At 38.9% G+C, this 14,145-nt stretch overlaps 1 protein-coding gene across 2 annotated transcripts in view; it reads right to left on the bottom strand.

The window, feature by feature from the left end:
- Positions 1–7,753: 7,753 nt before the first annotated feature.
- DCAF10 (DDB1 and CUL4 associated factor 10) overlaps positions 7,754–14,145 on the bottom strand; it is a 48,902-nt gene continuing 42,510 nt past the window's right edge. For both annotated transcript variants that reach the window (XM_070431142.1, XM_070431141.1), the window contains 2 exons: positions 13,937–14,082; positions 7,754–12,923 (listed from right to left, as the gene is read on the bottom strand). In XM_070431142.1, the coding sequence (XP_070287243.1) occupies positions 12,555–12,923; positions 13,937–14,082 (515 nt within the window). In that variant the 3' untranslated portion in view covers positions 7,754–12,554. The remainder of the gene's footprint in view (positions 12,924–13,936; positions 14,083–14,145) is intronic.

The raw sequence follows: 14,145 nt of genomic DNA on the forward strand, positions 1-14,145 counted from the left end.
ATAAATACAATGTATTCAGAATAGATCTGATTCTTTGTATTGAACTTTTAAAAAGTAATTCTTTCACAATGAAATTTGGATCCTTCATTTTCCCCAAAGACTAGCCTTTTAAAGTGAAGGCTTTTGCAAGTTAATTTTAATGCAGCAGTCTAGTGTACCCATAATTTAAATGGAAACAGCTATTTCCTATAGAAAGGTTAAGAAGCATTTTGGGTTGTCTCTGCCATGGTTAGTTTGTTCCTTTTCTGGTGGCTGCAGCTCTGCCCAGCTCACACCAGAGAGGGGCATTACTGTAGCAGTGCTCCTCTTTCTGAGTTAGAAGACAAGCCACAGGGCACCAGTCTGTTCCTGAGAAGGTAAGACGATCTTAGCTTAACTCGCTGCTCAGTAACTTCAATATCATATTAAATTAGGAAAGTCTTAGCTCTCGCTGAAGGACTGTCAAACTGACAATGTACTAAATGGTGTAGTTGATGGGATGCACGTTGTCCATCTATAATATCAACCTCCAAAGTTAAGATCTTCTCTAAAATGGCTTCCTTTATCTATATAAAGATCCATGGGATCTGGCATCCATGAGAAATCCAAACTCTAACTGCATTTTCAATATCCATAGTTCTCAAACTGGTTTCCAGAACTAGAGCAGCCACAGGGAACGGGTGAGCAATGCAAAATGGGGCTCTCACCACAAACCTATGAAATCAGAAAGTCTGGATGGGGACCCAGCAGTCTGTCTAAAGAAGCTCTCCAGGTGCCTTGAACACATGCTAGACTGAGCACCACTTTTCCTGTCTTCTGTCAGAAGGAAGGGTCTGGAAGAAAACTCAGTGAACATCAATTTGTTGTTTTAACCACTAAGTCCCTGGTAATTTGTTACATCAGAAATAGGAAACTAGCCCACCCAGTGTGGCTGAGTGTTGTATCACCCTATGAACCAGGAGGTCACGATTCGATTCCGGGTCAGAGCACATGCCTGGGTTGTGGGCTTGGTCCCCAGTGGGGGTTGTGCAAGAGGCAGCCAATCAATGATTCTCTCATCATTGATGTTTCTATCTCTTCCTCTCCCTCTCTGAAATCAATAAAAATATATTTTAAAAAAGGAATAGGAAACTAATATAAGTTGTTGATTCATTAGTATAAATGCATGCCAAATAATCATTTCCTTTTAAATTTTAAAAAAATCTATATTTTTTTAAATTTTTAAATCTTTATTGTTTAGATTATTACATTAGTTACTCTTTTTTCCCACCATAACTCCCCTCCACCCAGTTCCCACCCCACCCACCGCCCTCACTCCCCACCCACTGTCCTAATCCATAGGTGCACAATTATTGTCCAATCTCTTCCCTCACCACCCTCATCCCTTCCCCCCACCAAGAATAGTCAGTCCATTCCCATTCTATGTCCCTGATTCTATTACAATCACCAGTTCATACTGTTCATCAGATTATTTATTCACTTGATTTTTAGATTCACTTGTTGATAGATGTGTATTTGTTGTTCATAATTTGTATCTTTACCTTTTCCTTTTTCTTCCTCTTCTTAAAGGATACCTTTCAGCATTTCATATAATACTGGTTTGGTGGTGATGAACTCCTTTAGCTTTTTCTTATCTGTGAAACTCTTTATCTGGCCTTCACTTCTGAATGATAGCTTTGCTGGATAAAGTAGTCTTGGTTGTAGGCTCTTGGTATTCATCACTTTGAATATTTCTTGCCACTCCCTTCTGGCCTGCAAAGTTTCTGTTGAGAAATCAGCTGACAGTTGTATGGGTACTCCCTTGTAGGTAACTGATTTTCTTTCTCTTGCTGCTTTTAGGATTCTCTCTTTGTCTTTTGCTCTTGGCATTTTAATGATGATGTGTCTTGGTGTGGTCCTCTTTGGATTCCTCTTGTTGGGGTTCTATGCACTTCCTGGACTTGGAAGTCTATTTCTTTCATCAGGTAGGGGAAGTTTTCTGTCATTATTTCTTCAAATAGGTTTTCAATATCTTGCTCTCTCTCTTCTTCTGGCACCCCTATAATTCGGATGTTGGTACGCTTGAAGCTGTCCCAGAGGCTCCTTACACTATCTTCATATTTTTGGATTCTTTTTTCATTTTGCTTTTCTGGTTGGGTGTTCTTTGCTTCTTCATATTTCAAATCTTTGACTTGATTCTTGCGATCCTCTGGTCTGCTGTTGGGAGTCTGTATAATATTCTTTTTTTTTTTTTTTTTTTTTGTAAACATATTTTTTATTTTTTTTATTTTTTATTTTTTTAATTAAATCTTTATTGTTCAGATTATTACATTTGTTCCTCCTTTTTCCCCCCATAACTCCCCTCCTTCCAGCTCCCACCCCACCCTCCACCCTCACTCCCCACCCACTGTGTTCATCCATAGGTGCATGATTTTTGTCCAGTCACTTCCCGCATCTCCCACACCCCTTTTCCCCCCAAGAATAGTCAGTCTATTCCCTTTCTATGTCCCTGATTCTATTATAATCACCAGTTCATTTTGTACATCAGGTTATTTATTCACTTGATTCTTAGATTCATTTGTTGATAGATGCATGTTTGTTGTTCATAATTTGTATCTTTACCTTTTTCTTCTTCTTCCTCTTCTTAAAGGATACCTTTCAGCATTTCATATAATACTGGTTTGGCGGTGATGAACTCCTTTAGCTTTTCCTTATCTGTGAAGCTCTTTATCTGACCTTCAATTCTGAATGATAGCTTTGCTGGATAAAGTAATCTTGGTTGTAGGTTCTTGGTATTCAGCACTTTGAATATTTCTTGCCATTCCCTTCTGGCCTGCAAAGTTTCTGTTGAGAAATCAGCTGACAGTCGTATGGGTATTCCCTTGTAGGTAATTGAGCCTCTTTCTCTTGCTGCTTTTAAGATTTTCTCTTTGTCTTTTGCTCTTGGCATTTTAATGATGATGTGTCTTGGTGTGGTCCTCTTTGGATTCCTTTTGTTTGGGGTTCTCTGCGCTTCTTGGACCTGTAAGTCCATTTCTTTCTCCAGGTGGGGGAAGTTTTCTGCCATTATTTCTTGAAATAGGTTTTCAATATCTTGCTGTCTCTCATCTTCTGGCACTCCAATAATTCTGATATTAGACCGCTTAAAGCTGTCCCAGAGGCTCCTTACACTATCTTCACACTTTCGGATTCTTTTTTCATTTTGCTTTTCCAATTGGGTGTTTTTTGTCGAATCTTTTGTTTGATTATTGTGCTCCTCTGGTCTGCTATTGGGTATAATATTCTTTATTTCAGTCCGTGTATGCTTACTTTCTAATTTCTTTATCGTAGCATCGAGGGTCTCATTAGTTTTCGTGAGGTTCTGCACAAATTTATGGCAAGCCCTCAAAATTGCGATTCTTAGCTCCATATCCTCCATTTCTGTCATGTTTTTTTGTCTCCGCATCTTTTATGCTTTCTTGGTGCACCCCCTTGTGGTCTCTGTGCGCAGTCTTGTTCTAGCCAAGCCTTAATTGTTGTAGTTAACACTAGAGGGGTTTGACCACCAGGCCGACTGGCTATAGGAATCAGCTGTATGGAAAACGTCTGCCTTCTGGGGAGGCGCTAATCCAGCCTTTGCCTGAGGCGATCGGCAAATGGCTGTGCGCAGGGATTGGGCGGGGCGGGATCAACAGGGCGGGCGGAGGGAGCAGTTATGGCCACGCTCAGTCCCGTTCCCAGAGGCTCTGCTTCACAGAACCCCGGCAGCCACTGCAAACTTCGGAGAGAAAGCTGCTCTCAGGTTCCAACTGATGCCGGATAATCCCGCTTCTCCCGTTTGAGTCTGGGTCCCTAGAGACTCGCCCGGATCTGGAGCCCAGAGTCTGAGACTCACTCCCGACAGAAAACGACAACCGCGCCCTCAGCCACCAGCCCGCTTTGCGCGCGCACCTCAGTACCTTTGTATTTTCCACACTGCGCCGCCTCTGAGCCTCGATTTGCTGTTCTCTTTCCTTCTAGTTGTAGAGTCTCTCTTCAGCCAGCCTTCCTGTGGTTCTGGGTGATGTCCGTTCAGTCTTTTAGTTGTATTTTTGAAATGGTTGTTTGCGGCAGCGGTCTCCGGTGTTTACCTACGCCGCCATCTTCAATATTCTTTATTTCAGTCAGTGTATGCTATATTTCTAGTTGGTTCTTTATCACAACATCGAGGGTTTCACCAGTCTTCTTGAGGATCTCACTACATTTATCGACGGCTTCTAGACAGTTCTTTAAAGACCTTAAAAGTGTGGTTTTGAACTCTATATCCAGCAGTTTGCTTTCCTCCAATTCTGTCGTTTGTGTCCTGTTTCTTTGTCTCGGCATTTTTTATGCTTTGCTGTGTCGAAAGAGTGCCTTTCTGTGCTAAGTGTCCCAATTACCTGAGGTAGACACTCTTGGTGCACCCCCTTTTGGGCTTTGTGCACAGTCTTGTTGTAATTAAGCCTTGATTGTTGTAGTTATCACTGTGAGGAATTGACCTCCAGGCCAATTGGCTGTGAGAATCAGCTGTGTCTGCAGTGGGAGAACTTCTGTGCTGGAGACACCCCTCTGGGGCTAGACTTGCTTCGATGGGGCTTTGGTGCTCACTGAGTCTGCCCCCTGAGTGTGTCTTTTATGGTTCCACGGAGCTGCAAACTGGATGGTCCCACTCTGACCTCTGGGCTTCCTGGCTCCTGGATCTCTAGGGAGGTGCTAATCTAGCCTTTGCCTGAGGCTATCCAGCAAAAGTCTCCCTGCAGGGTTTGGGCGGGGCGGGTCCCACGGGATCAACAGGGCGGGGTTAGCAATTATGGCTGCTCTCAGTCTTGCCCTCAGAGACTGCTTCTCAGTGTCCCATTAATCGCTGCAAGCCCCTCGGAGAGAAAGTTGCCCTCAGGTTCTGACCGATGCCAGACAGTCCCGCTTCTCCCGTATAAGTCTGGGTCCCTAGAGACTCGCCCAGAACTGGAGCTCAGAGCCTGAGACTCTCTCCCGATTGAAAACGACAACCGCGCCCTCAGCCGCCAGCCCGCTCCGCATGCACCTCCGCACCTTAGTATTTCACCTCCGCACTGCGCCTCCTCTGATTCTCGGTATGCTTTTCTCTTTCCTTCTAGTTGTAGAATTTCCACTCAGCCAGCCTTCCTGTGGTTCTGGATGATGTCCGTTCCGTCTTTTAGTTGTATTTTTGAAGTGGTTGTGCGAGGCAGCAATCACCGGTGTTTACCTATGCCGCCATCTTGGTTTCTCAAAAAAATCTATTTTTAAATAGTCCATATCATGTCAGTCATTGGAATAACTGAAATAATTAGTGCTGTGGTTAGTTAAATCAGTTTATCTAAATGGTTAATTTCACAAAATAATTGAAAGGGATTTATTCTATTTTTCTCTTCAATGGCTTACCAAAAAAGTGAGTGTACCAAATTTGATTATCATTTTTCTAGTGAATTAAAGTGGTATGGTGAAATGAACCACTAATCACCCTGTTAAATAATATTAAATTATTCTTAGGGAACACTGAAAAAAAATAGCATGTTCTAATTTGTCTACATGAGAACCAATTACTGTATATAGCTTGACAAACAAAAGTAGAATTTTGTCAACTATGCTTTCTATTTATATGAATATTATTTTCAATGAATAAAGAACTAATTTATGAAACTCTACAAAACATTCATATTGAATAAATGTGTAAATGAACAGATGTGAATGGATCAGATCTTAATAAATGTGTTTTCAGTATAAAATGCCAGTTCTGTGTTTAGAACAGTGATCTTCACAAAACAAAATTGCATGTACAGTGGAAGCACAAGGCGATCCCTGGAAGGGACTGATTTTTTTAATGTTATATTTTTAAAATTTCCTTTATCTCTGTACATGTTTTATAATGTACATATAGATCTGTACAATAGTATATGCATATATATAATTTATAAATAATCAAAATTTAGAGTGTATTCTCCAATTTTTTCTGATAGGGCTACATGATTGAGAAAGTTTAGATTTTCACCAACAAGAACCACCAAATCCCTGCCTCTGCCAGAGTGTTATGCCTGATTCTGGTCTAAAGATGAACACTTAAGCGATTTAAACAAAAGTTTTCAAACTACTGCTAAATGCCACTTTGCCAATCAACCTTTTAAACAGGTTAGCCACACACAAAAAGTGTGTCAGGTTTTTCAAAGTAGCATTTATTTTTTAAAAGCACATTATGAGGTAGACTTATACTAAATATTCAGTGCATATATTAATAAAAGATTAAAACCTTAAAATTGTATATAGGTATGTAATTAGATAATAAATTCACCTACAACTCTACATTCATCCATTTGAAAAACTCAAAATAATTCAATTGAATAAAAACACACACACAAAAATAATTCAATTGAAAAGGTGAAAGCCAATTACATGTTTAGAAAGCTTTCCTAATTCTTAAATGAAAAACATTTGATCTTTTAAAAAGTTTGTTGGGAAGGGAGTACTTCTGTTTTAATTTTAAATTTTGTAAGTTATTTTATTAAATCATGCACTATGGCTAGTTCAATGAATGTGAAAAGATAATATAATTCTTACTAGAGGCCCAGTGCATGAATTCGTGCACCAGTGGGGTCTCTTAGCCTGGCCTGAGAGGTCAGGCCGAAACCGGCTCTTCGACATCCCCCGAGGGGTCCCGGATTGCAAGAGGGCACAGGCCAGGCCGAGGGACCCCACCAGTGCACCATCAGGGCTGGGGAAGGACTGCAGAAGGGCTCCAGGGCGTGTCCAGCCCTGTCTCACCCAGTCCCAATCAGCCAGACCCCGGCAACAAGCTAAACTACCGGTTGGAGCATCTGCCCCCTTGTGGTCAGTGGACATCATAGCTAGCAGTTGAGCAGCCTTAGCATATCATTAGCATATTATGCTTTGATTGGTTGAATGGTCGACCGGTTGACCAGACACCTAGCATATTAGGCTTTTATTATATAGGATTATTTTGTTTTCATTATATCAAAATGATAATATCCAAGCCAGGCCAGCTACATAATGTATGAGCCCAGTGCACAATAAAAATGTGGGTCCCCTGTTGAAAAAATTAAGAATTTCAACATGGCTTTAGCCAAGCATTAAACCAAGCATGGGACCTTTCTCAGTGCAGAGCCCTACATGCCTGCACAGGTCACACGCCCTGCATCGAAGTCTGTTTCAGCTGCACCTATGGAATACGAAAACCTTAGTCCCTTGGGTCCCTAGTACTGGACTAAGCATATGGTAGGGATTCAAATGTTTGTTGAATGAAATACTGAGTCTTAAACTTGCAGTTTTCCAGATCAATGAGTTGGCATAGCTTTTCTGACCACAGGTATGACTCTGATGCACACAGTGTGTTCACTGTGATAATAAATGATGGATTCCTTTAGTGCTGAATAATTCTGGCTTCATGGGAATTTGAGGCCGCATATGGTGAAGGTTCATTTGATTCATTCAACAACCATTTATGAAGCAACTACTCTGTCAGATCCTGTACAAGAATACAAGAATAAATAAGACAGTCCCTGCCCTCAGGGAGCTTACAGTCTAGCATAAGAACTACAGCACTTCAGAGCCCAGTGAGAAAACTTCCTGGTGTCTAGTATATTGTATAGGGCATTCCAAATTTCCTGAAAATGTGAATCTAAAAGTTACCTGAAAGCACAGTTTGGAAATAGATATAGTGAATTAAAAAAAAATTCAAATATTCCATTTTTAACGTAAAAACCATGAAAAGTGAGGAAGAAACTTAGGAAAGCTAAAAATTCTATTTTAAATACGTTAGACCAGATTTAAATTTAAAAATTATTTTATTACCTCTGGGTGACATTTTTATTTATAGTGACATTATTACACATACATATAGGATCTCTGTGTATGTGAGATGTGTTCCTTGGAACTTTGATAAAACCCATATTACTACTGCTTATTCATTTATAACTAAAGAGAGAATACTGGTACATTTGAGACTTTCCTTTTGATAATCATTTCTATTATCATTTGAATGGGAGAAATTCTTAGGAATCATCTTTAGAGTATAAATTTTGGTACAGTCTTATTCTGCAATGAGACTAAACTGTGTCTTTGTAACAAGTGATAATTTAAGCATATATTTTAATAGTTATTTAATGGCATAAAAAATACTCTTAAGTCTATCTGGATTTAATTTTCATTGTTTTCCCCTCTGTATTCTTTTTTCTTAAAAGCATGAAAGACCCCTGTGCAAATACAGAGCCTTTGTTGTTGCTTTGCTATTCTTTGGTACATTGCTGTTTGTTCCTTAATCTAGCAACACCCTTCGCTTGAAGTATTTTACTTAGTGGCAACTGAAAAAAGAAACACTAGGTTAGGCCTTTACTGGAAACTTATATTATCCAGAAGGTTATTGTGAACCTGTCAGAAAGGTGGTAAACAACCAAAAGAGCCATCTCAAAGCCTGTGTACCCAGAGCTTGTCCAGATCTACAGACACTAAGCAGGCTTGATTATCTCATGTTCCAGCTCATAACATGAACACAGCACATTAGAAGAAGTGGGGAATCTTTTAGAGGCAGGCATATAGATAGTGTGGAAGGAGACAGAATAAACTGCTTAGCAGATATAAAACATTTTTAAATTAAAAACAAAACACTAGCAATCTGAGGCAAACGATTATATATACCTCAGGGCTGAGGGAATCACTTTATAATAATTGATATTAACTCATATTTGTTATAGCCCTTTACATTTTATGAATTATTTTATATACATCAGAGCTCACTGAATATTTGTAATGATACATGAATATAACTTTTACTTTTCATCATGAAAAAGTGAATTATACTGAGCATGCTGTTTAAGAAGAAGGCAGGGAGATATACTAACATATTTGAAAGACATCAAAAAGAATTACAAGTTTTAAATTTTGGCACTTAAGAGATATGCATTAGTTATCCAAAAATTCATATATATGCTTTATGACCAACACAGTTTATTACGTAATGAAATTTCATAGCTCTCTGTCACTGCTGGTCACTAAATGGGGATGATTGTCATTAGTAAGTTATCAGAATATTTCTCTTACTAAACACAAATTTAACAGGTATTTATGGATGCCAATACCATATATTCTGACAAATTGGGAAACATTAGGCTTTTAAAAGATTCTCAATATTTTTCCTACACTGCACTTTCTAGCAAACAAAACTTTAATACTAATAGTATAATGTGATCTTGGTTCTAGACAGAAACGGGGAACGTGTGATCTACCTTTTCCTTGTTTTTCTAAAATTTTTGGTATAGCTTCTTCTCAGGATGTAACAAGGAGAAATGACAAAATATACATGTTCTTTGGGATTCTGAGGAAAAAGACCACACACATCTTCAAAAGATTAAAATAGAGATCTCATCTGCTTTAGCCACTTCATTTTCACAATTGAAAATAAGGAACTACTATGCATTTGATGTTCCTAAACTCATTCAACACAGCATTGCCATAAAGGTACTATTCTGCAGAAAGCTTTTTAAAACCAAAGTATAGTTTATACTACACTTCCCAATAATTATACTATGTTACCAATTATAATACGTTTACCAATTATCATGAATAAAAATGACTAAATAAAATTTAGAGTAAAAAACACTACATTAGATTTTACACTGTAAGTGAAATGGGATCTTTTAATTATAAGATGTAATTTCCTCTAATAGTATACCATTCCTGAAGACTTTTAATTCCTTAATATCCCTGGTGACTTTTTGATCATGACCATACCTCAAAGAGAACGAAGGTTCTCTTTGCTGGCTGTTAATTTTTACATTAACAGCCCATTTCATCCGTGCGGCTCTATTTTTTTTTTTTTTTTTAATAAGGCTATTTATCCTCTATTTTTCTTTATTTTACAGTTACATGGCCTGCTTGAGGTTTTTTAGTTAGGAATGGACTGTATGTATGCTCTGCAGTTTATAGTATTAATTCTAATGGAAACTGTTAATCTTGTAAATGTTCTTTTACGTGGTGCAGAAGGTAAGCCAGCTGTAATAAAGAACTTCCAGAGGACGCAAAACAAGTAAATTAACCGGCCAGTTTACCATCCTTTACCGACCAAAGGGCACAATGGGAGGGTAATAAGCACAGGCTTTGGGCTAAAACAGACCAGGGTTTGAATCCCAGTGATGCCACCCAGCTCTGTGACTTAAGGCAAATCACTTAAGTTTTCTGACCCTCCATTTCCTCCAAAGTAAATTGGTACTCCTCCACCTACCTTGTAAGGTTTCTGTGAGGATTAGTAGTAAAGTATGTCCATTATTTGACATGTGATAGATGCTCTATAGTTGTTAAACAATCACGACTGAAGTTTAGAGCTGGGCAATATGAGCATGGAACTCTCTCCAAAGGTGATACAATTTATGGAAACTTCTTTTGATTATCAATACAATTGTTACACTCAGTAGCTTATTTTTAATGTTAACATTAAGTGTTTTTGCCTCAAAAACTTCCTTTTAAATGTGTTTTTTTAAGTTTATGTCAAACCTGTGTTTCCACGTAGTTTGTCATAATTTTTTTGATGACGAAAAAATTTCCAAATTTTAAACATCCATGGTAAATTGATCTAATTTTAAAAATTTGTCCTAGGGCCAACATTGTCCCAAGTGAGATGTAACCTTTATACATGTATGAATGGTTGTATGGTAGGTCCTACAAAAAAACCCAAAACAGTCATTTTTATTCATGTATTTGGGTTGCTTAAACATTTCTATAAAATTTAAAATACTTTTCTTCATATGGCTGGAATTCTCAGCATCTACTCCCATGCCTTCCTTTTTCCAATGTCTTAGCCAGTTTAAGGGTATTCACAATAATACAAATTAAAGACAAAAAAAGTGTTCATAGTCATTGTTTTAACAGACAGCATAATACAGTAGAAATTGCCCTGAGCAAGGAATTAGGAGACTTGAATTTGAGTCCTGGCTCTGCCACTCATTTTTTTAGGATAACCTTAGGCAAGTCACTTCTCTCATTCCTTAAAAAATGAAATTGAGTTCACTTTATGTTATTTTCTACCACTAAAATTGCTTTCATTTACTTATTATTAAAAAATAATCAAAACACCTTCTGGGAGTTGTCTTAAGCACCTAATGGGTACAAAAGTATTTACTGATGTTGAAGGTAGTGTTTTATAAACAGTGATCCAGGGGCCATCTGAATAAAGGTTACTTGGTGTTCCTGTTAAAATACAGATTCCTGTCTTCTCCCCGGCAGAATCAGAATCTCCTAAGGTAAGGGCATTTTCTGTATTTTTCAAAGCTCCTCAATGATTATAACGTACCCTAATGTTTGAGAGCAACTGGCTTAAGAGAATGTTATCTAAGAGGGAAAAAGCCAGCATGTGACTTAAATTATTCTAGCTTCTGGCAAACCCCTTCTAAACACCAAACCATTCAAAGTGGAGGAGACTAAAGGAAAGCCCCTTACTTCAGCAGAGCAGTCAGCCTTGGGCTTAAGCCCTGCTATATGCTTTTTATTTGCTGTGCTCCATAACAAAACACAACAAAAGGTCTTCATATCAGCTCGGTCTTGACATCCAAGCCACTGACTACCACATTTATGCCAACAGCTTGAAGAGGACAGCAGTTCTCCTCTCACTAATGCTAAGAGTTGACCTTGTGCCATCTGGCTCATGAAAGAAATATGAGTAAAACCCATCTTTTTACTCTCGATTCCCCCTCCACCCCAATACTATAACATGTCATCCCGTGTGATTCAAATAATCTGGCAGAGAAAACAGAATATCTGAGCCACACTGTCCTTATCACTTTGTGGTCAGATAGTGTACTAATCCAATAAATAAATTCTCTTCTAAACAACAGAAACAACCAAAGCTCATTCCTTCTCCCCTCTTCCTCCCTAATGCTGTTGACAGGAACAAAATACCAAGTAAGGACACATGCTAGAGATTTTAAAATTCATACAAGTAAAGTAAATTACAAAGAGAGGTGATAATATTTTTTCTAGAATGTCACAACAAAACCCTCTCATGGTGAAAAATATGTATAATTTTAACAGGAAGCTTAAAAGACATTTTGTTGAAAGACTATCCAATAGTTATGAGAATAATGCCATTATCTGTGCTCATTACTGAGAAACAACAGCAACTTTAAAAGACCAAATATACTGGTAAGGGAAGATGAAATTTCTTTTTCAACAATCAGTATGCCAACATCAAACGTTTGGGTTTTATTCTAGTGTCACAGATTTCTTCTAACCCAACCAAAACTCCTGCTAAATGTCCACAAAATTCACACCAAAATCAAAAAAGAAAAAAGAAAGAAACTCGACAAGAGCTAACATGCAAAATAACCAGAACTGGGGTTCAGTGGCACAGATCAGCAGGAGCTGAGGAATGCTGCAAAAGATGCTGCTGCATAGAGTCTAACTTGGCAATGCCCCTATGATGCTGGACGACCAAGTCCTCAGGTCGCAGGTGTGTTCATAAGAATCAGGATCTTGACCCAAACTTTTAAGATCTTCTAAAAAAGAAAATACTTCACCTCAATTGAAGCAATTTATATGTCAAACACCAGAAGAGTTGCTTATTTTGTTGTAAGTTGTGCCTAAAACTTTGGCTGATACAAAGAAACCCGTCCACTAAGGCACCCTGAGGCAATCTGACAATGTGTTGGGGAGAACTTTGTCGTCAGTACAACATCTTTATGAGAGTACAGAGAACGGATCACCCGCAAGGGACTGGCTTCTTTGGGCAAACAGTCAATAAGTTCACTGCACTGTTTGTCAAATCCCAACAATCGAATCCCATAGGCATGTGGGGAAGAAACCATTCGCCCATCAGGGCTGAAGCAAAGTTCTTTGATATAACCCCTGCCTACATTGGCTTCTTCAATGTAATGAGTCAGTCGTAGAGAACAGCGAGGTGAGACAGGTCGTACCGGAACTCCTTCTTGGAATTCATAGACACAAGTCCACTAGGGAGAGAGGAGAGGGATAAACCAAAGTTATAGAGCCTCAAATAGTGCTTCTTTAAAAAACACACAACTCAAGAGAATGCTAAAGCCACAGAACTGTAAGAAATAATTTAGATGAATGCCACCCCTCTTGCAACTAATGAATTTGTAGCCTTGTACCCTCTTATCTTCATAAGCTAGGGTTATTCTGTACTATGATGCTTTAAAGCCTTTTATTCACAAAGGCCAGTGTGACTTCTGTAATAATAATTCCCTTTTCTGAAAGTAACAATTTTAATATTTAAAAATTCAAGGGTTAAGACAGTCAAGCCCTAGAATACCTCCCCTACACGTTTCAATGGCTCTCTTCTCTCCTTTTCTCAGTTGCAGATTCTAGAGCTAGTGAGATTCTTAAAGGACTCCTGCTTTTCTTTCTTTTTTAAATATACTTTATTGATTTTTTACAGAGAGGAAGGGAGAGAGATAGAGAGTTAGAACATCAATGAGAGAGAAACATCGATCAGCTGCCCCCTGCACACCCCCTACTGGGAATGTGCCCGCAACCAAGGTACATGCTCTTGACCGGAATCGAACCTGGGACCCTTCAATCTGCAGGCCGATGCTCTATCCACTGACCCAAACCGGTTAGGGCAAGGACTCCTGCTTTTCCGAGTGCTGAAAATCATAAGGTCATATAAGACCTTTTCCCCTAGTCTCAGTTTAGTTCCTTCCTTTTCCAAAGTTTCCCCTGGTTTTTAAAAGAGAAAATTATTATACTCAACTGGCTTACCAAAACCTCACAGTTAGCCAGCTTAGCTGAAACATCTCAGTCTTATGTTTACTATATAAAGGGCTTTTTATGATGACATGAAGGAGAAAAGAATTTAAAAGCTGGGCACAATCTGAGCTGATCACTGCTTTAAAGTACTCCCCAGCTTGCCACACCCAGGCCAGAGGGGAGGAAGAAGGGGTTCAAGCACACATGGCATTTTGTTCAGTCGGCCCTGTTGAAGGTGGAGTCCTGCCGCCCGTACCTCCTGATCATCAGTGTTGCTTGAGCACCGAAGAAGAGTGGCCCAGCCTTTTGGGTGCAGCTGTAAAGATGTGATGCAGTTTCCACGGTCTCTCTCACCAGGAACTTTAGGGGTTAAGACTTCAAGACTATTTCGTGGTGAAACTCCTGAGATACAAGAAAATTAGAATGTGGGATTTGTATTATCAAAGAACTAAGGCAGCTTTTCAA

This window comes from Myotis yumanensis, unplaced genomic scaffold (genome assembly GCF_028538775.1).
Source record: "Myotis yumanensis isolate MYYU_CA2020_CCGP unplaced genomic scaffold, mMyoYum1.0.hap1 SCAF_12, whole genome shotgun sequence".
NCBI classification, from domain to species: domain Eukaryota; kingdom Metazoa; phylum Chordata; class Mammalia; order Chiroptera; family Vespertilionidae; genus Myotis; species Myotis yumanensis.